Below are 18,873 nucleotides of genomic sequence, written 5' to 3'. Positions count from 1 at the left end.
ATATATATAATGAATAGATAAGAGAAGTTGAGTGAGACAACTGATGTTTATTCCATTAGTTGACAGCTGTTTCATAATTTGTTTTAGCTACATAAACAATGCTACATCATCTGTCACAAGTATATAAATGAATATATATATTTGCACCCATAAATATAAATGTGGTATAAATAATGAACTATGCTTCAGAACATTTCAGCTGAGTATTGGGGTCGATGTAATTGACTAACCCTTTCTTCAAAATTTCAGGCATTTTGCCTATAGTAGAAAGAATTATATAGTCACAGACAATAAATCTATTTGACAGAATTACCATATATGGAGTGCATTAGTGAAATGATAACAGTAGATACAAATTCAGAAAAAGAATGCAATAAAATAAAGTAAAAACCATAGAATTTTTTAAAATAAAGATAGAATAAGAAAGAATATGTTTATCATAACGATTTGCTTTCCAAAGATTTAGCTGACTGTCTCATAATATTTAAATAAATAAACTATGCAATGAAAATATAAAGAACAAGATAAAAAAATGAATAAACAAACAAATATATCAGTAGAATGAAATGTATGGAGATGAAGAAAAATAAAGAAAAATATATAGTGCTTTAGGAGGCCTGGTTTGTTAAAGACAATGTATATCACGCATGGGCAACCTGTGGCCCACGGCCCTCGATGAGTTTCTTGGTTACGAATTTTTACAAGCGCAAAATATGGTAAAGAATGTGAATGTGCAAAAATCTCATTGATACAGATAACGGAATTTGTTCTTTAATAAAATATCAATGAATTTTCTTTTTCTTTTTTTTTTTTTTTTTTTTTTTTTTGACCTCAGTATTTTAAACTATAATTTATTTACACTAATAATCATCATTATTACCATTAGGAAATAATGAAAGAGATACCAACTTAATGTAAATTTTCATGCTAAGACAAATAAAATTAAGAAGAACTGCAAAAAATTCAGTGTAAAGTGGGCAAGTAATATTTCATGCATATGTGTTTTATCATGTGGCCCTCTCCCACTTGAAAATGGTACAATGTAGCCCTCAGTTGACGAAAAGTTGCCCATCCCTGAGGTATATGTTTTCAGTAGTTGTAGTTATGTGCATAGCAAAGCAACCTAAACTCTTGGAATTTCATGCATGACTAATTCAGAACAGAAATGTCATTTCATGACAGTTGATAACAGCACCAACCCTTCCCACTGCCAATGCCTATCTGGAAACAGATAAGAATTGGCAGTAGGAAGGGCATTTGGGCATAGACAATCTGTTGTAACAAACTACATTCAGTCCATGCAAGCGTGGAAAGGTGGATTTTAAATGATGATGGTGATGTGTGTGCGTGTGTGTGTGTAAAATGTATTTATGCATAACTATAGAGAAAAACCACACATTAGAGTTATGCATATTAGACTACTATTTCTACAGATTGTTATAATGTAAAAAGGTGCCAATAGCTGATGCACTTTTCCTTTCAAAAACTTGTTGATGTACCCACCACAGCTATTTTTAAATGTGTATTCATGTCACACAACACTGAAAAACATTATTTATTTATGATTAGTTGTGGAAACTCCAATCCTTAAGGCTTGATTATCACAGGATACTATTAATATAGCAAGTTTCGTCCCCATTATATTCTCTGGAAATTTTGAGCCTTTCATATTTAAGTCATTTAACCTTTTTTATTTAATGTTTGAATTTCCTCAGATCTACTTGTTCATCCATGACTGTCATTGTCCTTAACTACCTATCAGTAGCTGTGAAATTTTTGATGCTCACATTCCTGGCTGCTTTGATTGCAACACTTAGAATTTCTGTACCAGTGACATTATTACTACAATATTATTGATGGTAGACCACTTTGTGACTTTTGCAAGATGTGTATCTTTTACATCACTTAGACAATTTTTTTATCTCCAATAGATGATGATTTAGAATTGACATATATATTATTTCAAATAAAATTTAGTGAGTTTGTAATTAACATTGCAGATTCCAAAAACTGTTTGCTTCTTAACATCATATCTCTACAAACTCTCACTCCTGAAGAACTTTCTTGTAAATTCCAGTTTCTGGTTTACATGTAGCGTTACATGGCTTTGGATTATTATTGTTAATCACACCATGCTTCAAAATACTAGACTGCTTACTGAAATTATCAACAAAAATTGTAGAATAACACAAGTTATAGTGGTTATTGTCCGTATGTTGTTTTATCTGTCTGAACTGCTAGTCTAGCATAAATAATGCTAAAAAGTAAAGATAGAAACTTTAGGCTATTTTCATCAGTTTCTATGTTTATATTTGAGTCTGTATTATTAAATTTGAAAATACATTACACGGCCAGATTATGTCATGAAATTGTAAGAGAAGAATTATTATAGAATAAATGAGTTTCGGTTAAGTTTTAAAATTTTTTTATGTACAATGTCTTTATTACAAGAGTGTGGGAAAATGTTTAAGAAAAAGGAAATAACCATCACGTGTCATGGCAGAGAAAAAGATGGGTAAAGGATCATATAATCAAGGTGCAGAAATGGCGTACTCTGAATGAATAAGGTGATATAATTCGATGGTAGAAAGAAATCCACAAATTAGGTACTCCAAAGCCAGTCGGAAGGATGGGTTTCCATGTAAACATGTGGTAAATAATCAATTAAAAAAGCGGAGGAAAAAAGACAACAAGAAAAAACAACAACACAAGGACGTAGTGCATGCAAAGTATTAATGAGACATTCAGAGAAGGAAAGAAAAATTGTTGTTTTACATTTCTAGCATAACTCTTCTTCGGAAACAGGAGACATAAGAAAGTCCAAAAGAAAAGAAAGAAGAATGTGGACTGTTGGCAATTTTTTTTCTCCATTTTCCTTTTCTTTTGGACTTTCTTATGTCTCCTGTTTCTGAAGAAGAGCTTTGCTTGAAATGTAAAACAACCACTCTTTCTTTCCTTCTCTGAGTGTCTCATTAATACTTTGCATGTACTACATCCTACATCATCACGTTGTTTTTTCCTTGTTGTCTTGTTTTCTCCTTATTTTTTAATTAATTATATATATAGAGAGAGAGAGAAAGAGAGAGGGAGGGGGAAAGAGAGAAAGAAAGAAGAAAAGTGTACAAGCTGTATCTATCTCTTAAGTTTGCTTCAGATGAGGCATGTTTTAAGTTTAGCTCCTATTGTTGGACACAATTGGCTGGTGTCCTATACTACAACCATATGTTAACCAATACATTGTGAACGAAGTTTGGTAGATGAAAATTAGAAGAACCCTGTTGGATGTGTATGTGGATACTGACTGTAGATTTGTCTTGTTTTTGATGTGGGCACACTCAGAGCAATATGTCACTATTCTTGCAAACAGTGTTGTTTGTGTCCATTATTTGAATGACAGTGGGAAACATTAACCTGCTTGGGAAAAAAGTGAGGGGTAGGGGCAGGAAGAGCATCCAGAGTTTAAAATTTCTACCTAAATGAAGTCTCATCTGTCCCATACAAACATGTAAATGTAAATGTTAAAATGATGATATAGACGTATATTTTCATCCCTAAAAAGAGTTGAACTTATGGCTTATTTCATTAGTCCTATTACTGAAATACATAATAACAAGTTATGTAAACATGTGTGTGTGTGTATTATTGTGTCTAGGAAGAGTGTGTGTGTATATTATTGTGTCTAGGAAGAGTCACACGAATTCGCATAAAGAATCTTGCAAATCAAATGCAAAAACAAAATACACACGCATAAACACACACACATACACAAACAAACAACGCAGTATATTATAGAGAATATAGATCAGCGTGTATATTTGTCTCTAAAAGGAGTTGAACTCTTGGACCTCTGTGTTAGTTTTATCACTAAGCTATATGATGAGTAAAACGTTACATAAAATTTAATATATAATGAATAATTCAACTGGACAGAAAAGATATCTATTCATATATACATGCATCAAAACTTCTTTTAGAAGATATATGAATGACAGTCATGTTAATTCTGTCTTATATTTATTATTTCAGACACATTGTTTGGATTATTTGTTACGTAATTCAACCTGAATTATTCATCTGAGACTTTAGAAATATATATCAGTGAAACCGGATTTTGTTTAATAAATCAGATTGCTGATTGTTATATTATTTCAGAAACTAAATGAAATTTCAGAGAAAAGGAAAGCAACCTACAAAAAGAAAACCAAATGTATAAAATTTGCTAAATATCTATACTTAGGAAAAAAATGAATGCATAACACAGTACAAATATTTAAAATATAGTATTCAATACCACAAATAATGCATTTCTGATCATCTGTTCACGATTGCTAAACTTATTAATCCAAATTTTCATTCACAATATATATATATATATATATATATATATTATGTATGTATGTGTTTTTAGCTCTTGTGCTGTATTTGTATTTCTCTGTGTTCATTTGTCTGTGGACTTAATCACTATGAGATATGAGTGTTCATTTTAAAGTGACTTCTGAATATTTTTATGTATGTGTGTCTTTGTGTAAATACCTCTGTTGTTATTGCTGCACAGATGCATCCCATAAATTTCTCTCTTTTCACCATCAGCCATGTTTATATTTTACTATCTTTTTCATTCCCGTCATTTGTCTCTCCATTTCTCTATTGTCCCTTTATTGTTTCCTCTCATTTATCTCCTATTCCTGTCTCTCTCATACTCATTCTTTCACAACTCTACCTTTCACTCTTCCATTCTCTTGAACACTACCCCCACTTTCTTCTCTTTCCCTCCTTTTCCTACTACACTTTAGTGAAACGGAAATGAAATATATAAATTCACTCCAAAATTTATTATAGTAGATATTAATTTAAATCAACACATATATATGCTTGCACACTCTCTCTCTCACTCTCTCTTTCTCTCTCTCTCTTTAATTATATATATATTCACCATGATAGATCGCTAGCCACTACACATTCTTTTTTTCTCTCCTTGTTTCTTTCTGTGGAAGAGTGTAGGCTTAAAGACTTTTTCACTTCCCGACCGTTATACTAATACATCTGTCTTCATCTTTTGTTCTTTTTTGTGAATTCTCCCTATATATATATATTCATCCTTGTCATCCACTCCTGCACTAGTGACATCAGTGCTTGCCATTATACTCTTGTTTCTTACTCTTCCCTTGACATCATTTTAATTCCTTGATCATATTGCCTTCTGCCATTACTTTATCCCCCTGATCACATTACTTTGATTGTACATATGTCTAGGAAATGCAGTGGCCCTATCATGCATCTGTCATGACATACCATTGGCATTGATGCCTCTATCACTGAATCACTCACACCTTGCCTCTTAATCTGTAAAGAGGTCAGTGAGCAAGTAGAGACATAGAGACATAGGTTCAAAAGCCCCTTTAGTCTTATCATTGATATAGTTACCTCTCTAGCACTGGTGCCACAGAATAGTGTCCATTACACTTTCTAAAGTGGACTCTTGTTGACAACATGACTTCTTTCAAGTGATGGTGTCACAAAACAAAAAGAGTACCTTGTGCACTTGGTAAAATGGTTAGTATTAGGAAGGGCAGCCTGCTGTAGCAACCAAGCCAAAAGTGAAAGGCATGAGTGAGGTGCAGTTCACTAACCCATCTAGGTGAGCAGCACCTTATATACTGACTTTGTCCTTGGTGACCTGTACATCTCCTGCCAGAATGGAAAGTAGACATAAAACTACGTTGATAATTATGATGATGATGCATGTTGAGTGTTTATGCATAAATATACATCTGTAGATATAGGAGACACACATACATATATACTTATATGTAAACATTAGGTATGCATACATATGCACATACACACATTATCATCTGAGAGAAAAATTGTCTGTGAAAGAGGGAAGAGAAGGAAAGAGTGAAAAGAATTAAAAAGAAACTGAATGAGAAAATTAGTTTAATGTTATAAGTTGAACAGCATACTTTGGGATGTTATTGTGGTTCTAATTATTCATCCTATTCAACTGTCCATCTTTCTTTCCCAAACTACTTCCATTTCAACATTCAGCCTTTTTGCATTACTTTTCTAACACTTCTTTTTCCCCCACCCAAGTGAGATAATGGCTTAGATTTTTAATTTGCTCATGTATTACTTTGGCTTGCAACTGGTGCACCATCCAAAGTTTCTTAAAGAATCTTTCGTAAATGGTGACATTGTTGAGTAAAGATTATTTACCAACATAACATAGCAGTCCTGGTTTAGGACAATGTGTGAATATATACATATGTGTGTGTGTACAAACTTGATAATTTTTAAAATCTTTTTTTTTTGTTCATGTGGGGTGTTCATGTCTACTCCAGTGCAACATCTTTCCACTTGTGTTCCTTTTCTTCATCTCCTTCATGATGTTCAGCGTCCAGAGACTAACTTTTACTACTTCTCATGTCTCCCTTTTTCTAAAGATTCTTTCCATTTGAGTGCTTGACACTTTTTTTTTACACAGTTGTCATCCTTCACAATGAGAAGTCTGTACCAGGGCAACCTTCTCTCTTGCACATTGCATCTGTTTCTTTTTATACTCAGTCTTTCTCTGAATTTATTCATGCTCTGTTCAAGTACACTGATGCTAGACACTTCTTTTTACTCTGATTGACTATGCATGTGACTAGCATTGTCCTATTTCACCAGATATTTTCAGCATCTCAGAGACTAGTCTTAATTGCCTTCATATTTTTTAACTCTATAGGTCCATTCTTTTAACTTCTTTGGATCCAAATATGCTTGACTGCCTCTCTCCTTATACATTCATTTTATGTCATGTTCCCATATTCTTCTCATTCTTTCTAGCCTTTATATGCTTTCTTCATTCAGTGCACATGAACTGCTACCATGAAAATATCCCACTTTATACAATTAAGCTTAATTCATAGGGGTAACAGCTCATGAAATATTTTCCACACCATTTGTTTTTCCTGTTTAGTATGCTTGTAAAATACCCTTTTCCACTTCTAATTTAGTCACATTTTTAAGAGAAGTATTCTACTTTTATGGAATTTTCCAAGCATTTGAAAGAATGTATCCCATAGGTCTTCCAACTCTTGACTACTTCTGTACATTTGTTACCTACGGAGTCATTGTTCACTGTCAACCTAACTCTAATTCTTGCATAGCCATAATTTACATTGGCTAGACTATATCAAATTCCTACCTGCATTTTTTCTCTATAACTTCCCTGATGCCATTGGTGGGTTGTCTTCTTTCTTGCTGACAAGATACTTAATCTTTGCTAAGTTTATATTAAGACTTCTTGGCACTAGGTTTTGCTTTCTAGAATTTCTTCTCTAATTCTTCAACAGATTCGGCTACAAGAACTGAGCCCTAATGGACATCTATCTGCATGTTAAATTCCTCACTGAACTCATTGCTAACCTTCACTTTGCTGACAGTGTCTTCATAGATAGCTTGCATGGATTCTTAAAACCATTCATTTATATCTAGTTTACTTAGTGACCACTAGACTACAGTTCATGGTACCCTGTCGGAGGTCTTCTCCACATCAGCAAATGCAAGTTATAATGGCTTGTACTTAAAAATTCTTCTGTGGTTGTCTCACTAAGAAGAAAGTATGAGTTATATCTCATCATGGCTCCAGAACAAACTGCATCTCATCTATCTTTTACTTGTTTTAGTCATTGGACTGTGGCTGTGATTTGTATCCTAGTCGATCAATTTAATACCTCTGTATTCACTTCTTTCTAGAGCATATCCTTTGTAGTTGATGATAGCACTCTGTGTGATAGCCATTAGGAATGACATCTTTTACTCTTTGATTGACTAATTGGCTGTGTGTGTGAATAGCATGTATCCTATTTTACTGGGTATTGTCAATAGTTCATCTACATTGCTTGCCCTCATATCTTTAACCGTGCTGTCAACTTTGGTAGCTGGTCTCTTTACCAGATCCAAATGGGCTGGACTCACTCTTTCTCTCTCTCTCTCTCTCTCTCTCTCCCATGCATTCCCTACATTCAATAACCTCTCATTAACATTCAGTCTCTTCCTTGGATCAATAATGGCATGTGTACTGCATTTATTTCATATACACTTTTCCCCAAGGCTGTCATAATCTGTGATGATATTCTGCCTTGTACTCCAGAACTCCTCACACCTGTTTTTCTCATTACAGAACGTTGGTTTCACTCTGTGCTATGTATACATGATGTTTGCGCGTGCACATACACATATATCTGTGAACTTTGACCTAGTATTGAAAATAAAGCAAGCACACACACACACACACACACACACACACACACACACACACACAGTCATGTGTTTGCACTAGTGTATTTGTATATATTCTTACACATACATACTCTCTTTTTCTCTCACACACACTCTCTCACATGTGAACATCTGCCTTTCACTTATATCATTCTATGCATACACACAGGAACACACATATATACAGACAATTCTCTACAAAACACACATTCTCAGTCATATATCCATCTTCACACAATACAAATTTATAGAAATATAAATAAATAGTAAAGTAGTAAAATAAAGACAGGTTATTTACCACAAATACTTAATTAGAAAAGAATAAATGAACAGGGGCCAAAAAAGTGAAAAGCAATGAAAGAAGTTATTAGAAATCTCTACCATTTAATGGTTAGGAATTAAATAAAAGGCTTAAAGATTACTGAGAAAGATCAGATGCGAATATTGTGAGAGAAATGGTTAAAAAATTCTTCAAATCAAAATATAAAATTATCAATTTTAGTCAGTGTATCATTAGTGAACCAACTCACATGCAAAAATACACACACCATTATTGGATAGACCTTCCTCTGTTTGTTTGTCTCTGTCTCTCTCTCCCTTCTTTCTCTCCATCTCTCCTCCCCCCTCTCCATTTCTCTTTTCCATGCATTCCCCACTTTCAGTAACTAAACATTTCTCTCATCCATATAAGAGGAAGCATGTTTAGCTAAATTTAATTAAATATGTAAAGGAATGACATCTTCCTTAGTTTTCACATATAAATCAAAAAAGGAGTGGAGAATTTTCTATTAGGTTCCCTAAATAAACAATATATAAATAAAGTGTCACGTAAACGAATAAGATATAATCCCGACTATAAAGATTAGTAGTCCTAAGAGTAGTGATGATGTATTTATGATCAACATTCTTACTTAAACGATTACAATTAGGTTTTATATATGAATGTATGTACTATATATAAACTGCGAGTATGGGTGCGTTAGGCACTGGAGTGGCTATGATAGACACAATTATAGCTGTGTGGTTGAGAAGCTTTCTCTCCAATCATATGGTCTCAAGTTGAGTCTCACTGCGTAGCACCTTGGGCAAGTGCCTTCTTCTATAGCCCTGGGCTTATCAAAGCCTTGTGAGTGGAGTCAGTAACCAGAAAGCAGATGAAGTCTGCTGTCTATATGTATGTGTGTGTGTACCCTTGTCTTGACATTATGTGATGGTTGCAAATGAGCATCACTATCGTCTAAGCAATGTAATTGTTTCTAGGCCTCAGTGAAAATCATGTTTGGTCATAGGAAAACAGGTGGGAGGCTGGTGATAGAACAGGGTATCCAGCCATAGAAAAACTGCTTCAACAAATTCCATCTGACCCATGCAAACATCGTAAAAATATGTAAAAATGAACACATGTAGACATGTATATGTGTTTGGGTGCTTCAGATCTGTAATTTAATGATGCTGCAATCATGTTAAACTGTAACTATTAAGAAGGACAGTATCACCCTAAAATAAAATCTCTTGACTAACTTCTGTTTCATACTATATCAATGACCAATGAAAGACCATGCACTGTCCTAGTTACTTGAAACAGACCAAACAGGTCAGTGACAACAGATAGAAAAACTATGGAAACGTTTATTACATAAGTAATTTCCTCATCAGATGTGTATATATTGATACACACACATATTTATGTGCATACATGTACCTCTATCTATCTATCTATCTATCTATCTATTTATCTATCTATCTATCTATCTATCTATCTATTTATCTATCTATCTATCTATCTATCTACTTACCTATCTATCTGTCTATCTATCTATCTACCTATCTATCTATCTATCTACCTATCTATCTATCTATCTACCTATCTATCTATCTTAGATAGATAGATACACACACATCATTCTCATCAGTTTGCATCCACTTTCCATGCTGACATATGTTGGACAGTTCTTTACAGTTTGTGCTCTTTTAGAAATGGCTGGACTGGAGACCACACCTCTATCATCTATTATTATTGGCACATTGTCTACAACTTTATGCCATTCCTCACACCAGCCACATTACACAGTGTACTGGGTGCATTTTTTTCATGTCACTAGTACTAGCAAGGGTGTCATGCCCTCGTTGAGATTAAATGTTCTCCTGAACCCTACAATGTTTCATTCACCAACCTTGTTATGGTGTACAGGATGTATTTATTGTGGCATCAGTACTGGAGAGATTGTCATGTCCTGGCCAAGACAAGACTAAGCGTCCTTCCAACCTATTATTTTTCCATTTGTTCACCCACCACTTCATAAAAGGATGCAACTTATCCTTACACCATAATTAATGAGGGTTGCCTTGTGTCTGGTTCCTCTTAGCTCTGTGTGGTCTCCATTTATTCAAGGGAAAATGAGTTGAAAAGCGCAGTTGCAGAGAATGGACTAGTGTGAAGTGGGGAGAAGAGGGCTGACGTTGGTGGAAAAGTGAATTGGTAAAACATGATAGATTGTGCTACAAGAGTAATGAATGATAATAGGAATGTATACATGGAGAGATAAGCAGCAGTAGCCTAGAAAAATACGGTTTTGCTGTAGACTGGTCAATGATTAAGAGAGTTTGATGTTTATCTCTTAGAAGCAGCCTGATGGTGAAGGAGTACTAACTAGTCAGTAGTATGGAAGGGGGAAGGTAATTTGAGCTAACAAAAAGAGTACAGGTATTGAGGTGACATGGAAAGAGAGTTAGTGAAGACTGTCAGTGGAAGTGTGACGTGAAAGAGAGGTGGGCAATGACAAAGGTGTGTGCATTTCAGGAGGGTAAATGAGGTGGAGGTTCATTACACATGCATGCGCACACACAGACACACACACATATGTGTATATAAAGGTGTATATAAACATGTATATGTACCCATGCATATCGTGTATGTGCATATACATGTATGTATATATGTATGTAGACTGAATTGGCAATCGTAAGAATGTTGCGTAAAATAGCTTGTGATATTCATTCCAACTCCCTGTGTTTGAAGTTCAGATCCCTTCCAGGTCAACTTTATAAATCCTGAAAGGATAAAAGGCAAATAAAATACCAGTTCACTGGGGAGGTGGTGGTGGTGGGGCTGATTAATCTTCTCTTTCTCTCTTTCATCTTTCTTTTTTCCATCTGAAAGAAATTGGCTATGATCAGACATGGGAGAGGAATGGACTCTGGTAGGTTTAAAAAAAGCCCAAGACATACCGTATTTCTTTACAGTGCTCCTAAGGCTCCATCAGAAGCCAACAACTCAAAGGAATGAAGAAAGTGTGTATGTATGTGTGTGTGTGTGTGTGTGCATGTGTAAGAGCACATAATCAGATACACCTAAATGCATGTATATCGTCTATTCCTCAATACACTTGAATAGCCTCATCAATGTCCTCTGAAGCTGAAAATCTGCCTAGCTAGTGTACAGAATAGTGGTCGGGCAAGCAAAATCCAATCCCTCTCCCCTCCATTTTTCATCCAAAGCATAGCTGCAGCGGAGTTACTGCACTAGTAATGCATGGGGTAGTCAGTCAGTCAGACAGTTGTTGCTATGGTGACATGTGAGCTGCTTTTTGATCAGCAAATCCATTGTTCTTTCATATTTCAGTCACTGCATGCAGCAAATATTAGAGAGTGTTAATTATTGCCATCACCATGGTATTGTACACAGAGATCTGAAGGTGAGTAAATCCCCCCTCCTTTTAGCTCTTAACTATTTCTACATCTTATTATTATCATGTTCTCAATGTCCTTTTTTTTTTCACTTTGTTTTAGTCTTCAAAACTTTTGCAAACAAAAATAAAATTAAATAAAACAGCAGCATTCCTTGAGTTTTGCTTATGTTTTAGAGTGCCACTGATAACAACTCATTTGGTTATTTTTCTTACATAATCATCATCAACTACTGCTGACTTATATCTCTATTCAAATATTTCATCTTGCTTTCACATTTAAATCATCATTATTGTTATTTTTTTCCTTTGTTGTTGAAGAAAAAAAACATCAATTAAAAATGTGTTTTTTTTTAATTTTATATAAATTGTATATAAAAACCTTATATAGAATGTTGATACAGAAAGTTTTCAAATTTCAAGATAAAAATACTTAATAATTAAGAAATTTAAACTGAAAACAATTTCATGTAACTTTGATATTGAATGTTGTTTAAAAATATTGATTATAATCATTTGGATTCTACTTCATTCATTTTAAAGAAATTACTTTTTCAAAAACATTTTACAATCTTTCTTAATAATGCTGTTTTTTTTTTGTTTTTTTTTAGTCATTTTCTATACTGGAGAGAAATACAATAATTCCATATATTCTCTTGTTTACACCTTTTTTGTTGTTAAATGTAACACTACACTGGATTGTCCTGTACTGTCCTTGATTTTTTTGTCAATCCATGTGGTAATAAAATATTATTACTATTACTACTACTGCTGCTGCTGCTACTGTGGTGAACTGGCAGAATCATTTGCATGCCAGACAGAATGCTTCGCACCATTTCACCCATCTTTACATTCTGAGTTTAAATTCCACATGTCATCCTTTTGGGATTGATAAATAAGTATCCATCAAGTACTGGGGGTGATATAATTGACTACCCACCTCCCACCAAATTTCAGAAAGGATTATTATTATTATTATTATTGTTAGTATAGGATTTAAGGTGACGAGCTGGCAGAGTTGTTAGCATGCTAGACCAAACACTTACCAGTATTTCTTCTGGCTTTGCTCCCGGAGTTAAAATGCTGCCGAAGTCAGCTTTGCCTTTCATTCTTTCATGATCAATAACATAAATATCAGTTGAGCACTGGGGTTCGTGTAATTGACTAGCTTTTCTCCTCTCAAATATCTGGCATTGTACTTATTGTAGGAAGAATTATTATTATAAAATAAAATAAAGTAACCAAAATTTTTTATAGGATAAATTAAAGTAACCAAGAATTATTATTATTATTATAGGATAAAATAAACCAGTCAAGAATTAGAGTTGATGTAATCATCTAATCTCTTGCTTCCAACAAATTTTGGGCTTTGTGCCTATGTTTGAAACAATTATCCTTATTACTGGTGCAGCATTAGCAGAACCAGTAGAATCATATGCTTTGTGGTATTTAGTTTCATTCTTTTACTTTTTGTGTTCAAATTTGCCTTTAATCTTTCTAAATCTATAAAATTAGCACCAGTGACATACTGGGTTGATTAAGTGACTACACCCATCCACTGAATGTGTGGCATTGCACATATGCTACAATTTATATTATTATGATAGCATTTATCTTTAAACATACTGACACATAACATATTCATGAGCGTAAGAGTTGAAGTCATAAGTAGTCCTATAGTAATAGAGTTTGTTTAAAACAAGAAAATAAAATGACAACCAAGTTCAGGTGGGATAATGTTAGCCAAGTGAAAATACAAACATAGGTATTACTCATATCTGGTGAGCAATATTTAAATATCACTAAATTAGAAAAGGTAAAATATGTTACAACTGTTACTCAAAATGTTCCACTGAAAGTGACCAAGTAACAATGACAATCCTTCAAAATAAAGACTGATTTGAGAAGATTGTGGATCAACACCTCACTCCTTCCAGATGAAAAAAGGTTGAGAAACTCTTGAAATGTATAGTTCTGGCAAGTGAAGGAGAGAGAAAGAAAGACAGAGAGATTAACTGTATTTGGAAAAAAAAAAGTAGTAGTTACAATTGTATTTGTAGTTAACAGAAACACAGAAAATCACAGAAAAGATCCGAAGTGTTATATATACAGACACAAATAATAATATTGCAGGGTGCAGTATACATTCTGTATAATCTGACTCAAGAAACACATTTATCTAATGCTATATAGTATATGTCTAAGGGACATGAAAGTCAGCATGTTGCTGAAGGAGAAAGATCTTTCAGAAAGAAGTAATAATTATTATCTCCTTTGTTATTCTGTTTAGCTCTGTTTCCCCCAAAGTAAATTCCTGAATGAAACAAATTATGGATACAAGGTATATAGAAAAAGCCATCTATCATCTTCTCTAATATGGATGACTTGAAACTTTTTGCAAGAAATGATCAACAACTGTATGCACTCCACGTAGTGAAACAATTTTGTGATAACATCACAATAGAATTTGGATTTGATAAATGCACTAAGGCTACATTTGTCATGGGAAACTATCAAATTCATGCAAAATTACCCCAGTAAAAGTTATTCTGCAGAGTTGAATGCTAGAAACAAAATCGAGCCCATAAACACATTAGCCATGCCTGTAATCACAAACAGCTTCAATTTCATAAACTGGTCATCTCTGAATTAAATAAAGTTGTTGTCAAAATCTGAAAGCTGATGATAATGCATCATATGCAGCACCCAAAAGCTGACCTAGTCTTCACCTAGGGTAAATGAAATTTCAACTGTCTTTTCAACCCCCCCCCCTCTCTCTCTCTCTACACACACACATAATCTAGCTCACTCATAAAACCTAGTTAGCTAGTTTTCAATAACTACTATTTCTGCTGAAGAACTACAATGATATTCTCCCCTGACTTGGTTTTCTCTTTGTTTTTGTTGTTATTGTTTGTTTTAAACTGCATAGTAAAATAAGTAGGTCATCTGATTTAACTTGGCATTATCAACTGCTTGCTCTACTACTTCAGATCTTCATCTCAACTCCTCTATTAACCTAATTCTATCTACTCATCACAAATAATATCTTTCACTTCACACTAATATACATGTAAGTTGAGTGCATGGTCTGATCTGGGCCAATCTCTATCCCCATGTTGCCATTACTAAATCCTTTCAAAATAAATAACTAAATAAATAAAGTATGAATGCTGCAATTATGTATATTCTTAAATATTAAAAATGGATATTAAACATGTAAGTCATATGGGAAACAGTGCTAGACTATATGGAAGACTAGTTCAACTTCTACCAGAATAAAATCTTTGCAAGAAGAGCTAAGACTGTAGAATTGTGACTGTGGAGTTACTTAGTGTTGGGAGGCTATAAAAGTACTGATCCATATTTGATCTATGAATTAATTATACAAATAGCCTGATATTTAAAACCATTGTGACATAGGAAACTTATATATTAAATTTTGGTGGCAGGAGTTAACTGCATCATGTTGATTTCAAACATGACATTACAACTTCACCAATTCTTTACCAATCAATATTTTAGATTAATTTCAATTTATAATTAACTTTGATCGAGCATTCACTTTTTGTTTACTTTTCCAAATTGTTATCTTCCTATATTCTTCACATTTCAGTTGAAGTTAGTATGAATTACTAGGAAGCTGGTTCGTTTTACATAGAAAAAAATTATATGAAAAGCAGCAGCACAAAAAGCAAATTTTTGTGCAATAAATTTTATAAATTAATGCAAGCAAATCAGACACTTTAAAGATTTTAGATCTTAATTATTGTCAGCATGACTTGCAAGTCTGGACCAAGAATGTTTCATGTAAAGAGGTACATTTTTCTTTTTAGCTAATTTATTTTATTCATAGTTGAAATAGCCAAATATGCTATTTAGTCTGTTATATGCATCTCTCTCTATTCATCTGAGTTTAAAAAGAATGCATAAATGAAGCAGTGTGTTGTAAAACAAATAAGCCATAAGAGAAAGATAGAGCAAGACCTTTCTGTAAAGAATTGCAAATGTAAGTGAAATGAATTGGCTTCAACTGAGAGTTCAAATCAGTTTACACTCGGAACTTGCTGAGATCTTACCTTTCTCTTTTTTTATATAATGATTGTGTCAAATTTTTGGCACAAGGCCAAGTGTGGTCAATTAAATTGACCCCAACACTAGACTGGTACTTTGGAGTTGATAAATTCTACCACTAATAATCATAGTAATGACTTACAATGGGTTGCAGTTACTTTTATCATCTCCATCCCAATACTTACCAGGTATTTATTTTGTCAACCTCCAAAAGTTGAAAGGTAGAATAAACCTTGGTGGTGACCAAAATCTAAAGCTGTTTTGCCCAGTATTCCAAACCAATTTGTTAAATGTGAAATATAGTTGATTCTCATGTTGTTTTTATTGATTTGTGAGGACTTTTGAGGTTTGAAATTGTCCAAAATCATCAACCTCACTAAGCAATGCAACTATTCGACTTTAATTCTTGAATTATCTACATGTTTATAGAATACAAAAGGTGTTCCAACATTTGTAATTAAAGCCATGCTTGATCTAGGGCTACTATGTCATTATTCTAATGATTTATGAGGAGATACGCTTCATGAAGTCTACTTAACAGATGAGTATGTCAAGGACCTTTGAAGATACTAGTGTCTTAGTTCATGTCTACTCAACAGTCAATGTTTCATGAAACCTCTGTAGAACATAGTGCTAGCAGCAAGCAGCAAAATGGTAAATTTCACTGAGAAGCTGGTCATTAAAAGTAACCCCCCACCCTCCACCACACACACTGACACACACATATAGGCAGCGAAAATCAATCAAATGACACTGTACAATTATGGTATAGTTATTTTCCATTTCCAACAAAAACCTTTAGAAACAGATTCTGAGATTATGTTTTGATGAAATTCATCACTCTGTCAATTTATATCTTGAAATTATTTTGTAATCATAGACCAGTAGAACTACACTTTAATTGGCTCCTTATAAACATATCATAGTAGAATTCTGTAAGGTATTGAAGCTGCACTAAAGTTTTAAATAGTTGTTTTCATTTCTCTTCCCTGGGACTTCATTCAAATGATGGTTATTGCTTTCCTCTTCCCATTCAGTATTAACTATTAAAATAAGATTTCATATAATGCTTCTAGGCTATATGAGCCTGTTACTTTATGCTCTCTCTTTCTTTCCCTCTCCCTCTCTATTTCTCTCTCTCTCTCTCTTTCTCTCTCTCTCTCTCTCTCTCTCTCTCTCGATTTCTGTATAAGGCCACCTCACTGTTTGTAACTTGTCTTTGTAAATGTCCACTTCATCTCAAGGCTCTGTAGCAAAAAAAAAAAAACGTGTGTGTGTGTGTATATATATATATATATATATATATATATATATATATATGGATATTAGTTTCTAATTTTCTAACCCTCTTCTTTCAATGCACAACACACTGCAATACAAACACCCCCTCTCTAAAATTGACCAATACATTACCATTATCTGACACTTTGTCATCTTCATAAGAAGGTGTTCATTGTCTTGTCAGCAGTTGTTACTACTATTCATTAGTACTACAAATATGTTTTGCAAGTCAAGTGAAAGATTAATATGACAATATTTTCAATTTTGCCAGCAATTCTACAAGTTCATACATAAAGAGTTCCAATTTATTTCATAACTAAAAGGGGTTTACAAAAATTCTTTAATATTCGATGGAAATCAACTATACAACTGTTATTGATTCGTAATCCATTTTAAAGCATGTTCCTTGTTAGTGTTTGTGTGTTTGATAAAAAAATATTTTTATATCCCCACTACTCCCTGTAGAATCTAATTATTACTGAATAAAAGTTTATATTTAACTGTGAAATTCCAGTGAAATGTTATATTTATGGTAATAATAAATAATAATAGTAATGATGATAACAAGAACAACAGTTAAGATCAATTTACAGAGTTGTGTGTGTAATTTATTTTGCAATTTTCCAGCAGAATTTCACAACCCAATGTAAGAAGAGAAAGAAAATAGGTAGCTAGGAAATTGAATATTTTATCCAATATCTGAAATGTTTATGTATCTTTCTAACCTCATGTATTTGTTTCCAATAAGTCAAAACTGTTTAGCTGGGAAGTTCTTTTTGGGTGTATAAGGTGGGGTAAGGTGGGTATAGTTATTTTCACTGTAATTCATTGATTTTAGGACATGTTTGTTAAAAAGAGGTTAAGCATATGCTGCTGCATTATGAATAAAACTTCATTTAGTGGGTTTCAGCCTGCATTTGAATCCTCTTATTAAATCTTATGTTTGAATTATGAACATTCAAGAGTAAGATATGGAGCTTAACTGTTTTGATACCAAACACGCAAGCTATAACTTGTGAGTCTAAAGTACATCCAGTTTTCCAAGTGCTCTCACATGAATTAAAATCCTTCATTATTTTAAGAATGTTTTGTTATGGTCAAACACTAACTTATTCAGTTATTAAAATAAGGTTAGTCATTTTACAAAACCTGTTCAAAATCTTAATTATTTACAAAATTCCTTGAAATGTAGGGACTGTATATTTTTTAAAATATGGCAATTAAAAAAAAAGTATATCAAATATTTAACCCTTTAGCATTCAGATTACTCTGTCAAATGCAATTCTTATTTATTCATATTGCTTTGAATTAATCATGCATCTTAGGCCTTTCAGATTTTGATGATGTGATTGTTTATTTTTAAAATAACATTATAGGGTAGGTGTGAGAAGTTTGATCTTACCAGTTTAAACAAAATACAGGTAGAATATTGTGGCCAGATATGGCTGGTTTAAACTCTAAAGTGTTTAAATGAAAAACAAATTCAGTTACCATAAAATGAAATGGAAACATAACCGGTCCTCTTTTTTCAATTTGTGTATGTGTATGTATATATATATATATATAT

The 18,873-nt window shown here is 33.3% G+C and overlaps 1 protein-coding gene across 19 annotated transcripts in view; it reads left to right on the top strand.

The window, feature by feature from the left end:
* Positions 1 to 18,873, top strand: part of LOC106874089 (calcium/calmodulin-dependent protein kinase type II delta chain) — a 343,297-nt gene that overhangs the window by 129,610 nt on the left and 194,814 nt on the right. For 15 of the 19 annotated variants that reach the window (XM_052967919.1, XM_052967916.1, XM_052967912.1 and 12 more), the window contains exon 6: positions 11,888 to 11,960. The exons of the other annotated variants lie outside the window; for them this stretch is intronic. In XM_052967919.1, coding sequence (XP_052823879.1) covers positions 11,888 to 11,960 — 73 coding nt within the window. The remainder of the gene's footprint in view (positions 1 to 11,887; positions 11,961 to 18,873) is intronic. 19 annotated transcript variants of the gene reach the window in all.

This window comes from Octopus bimaculoides, chromosome 5 (genome assembly GCF_001194135.2).
Source record: "Octopus bimaculoides isolate UCB-OBI-ISO-001 chromosome 5, ASM119413v2, whole genome shotgun sequence".
Classification (NCBI taxonomy): Eukaryota; Metazoa; Mollusca; class Cephalopoda; order Octopoda; family Octopodidae; genus Octopus; species Octopus bimaculoides.
This window is presented reverse-complemented; position numbering and strand designations above follow the sequence as displayed.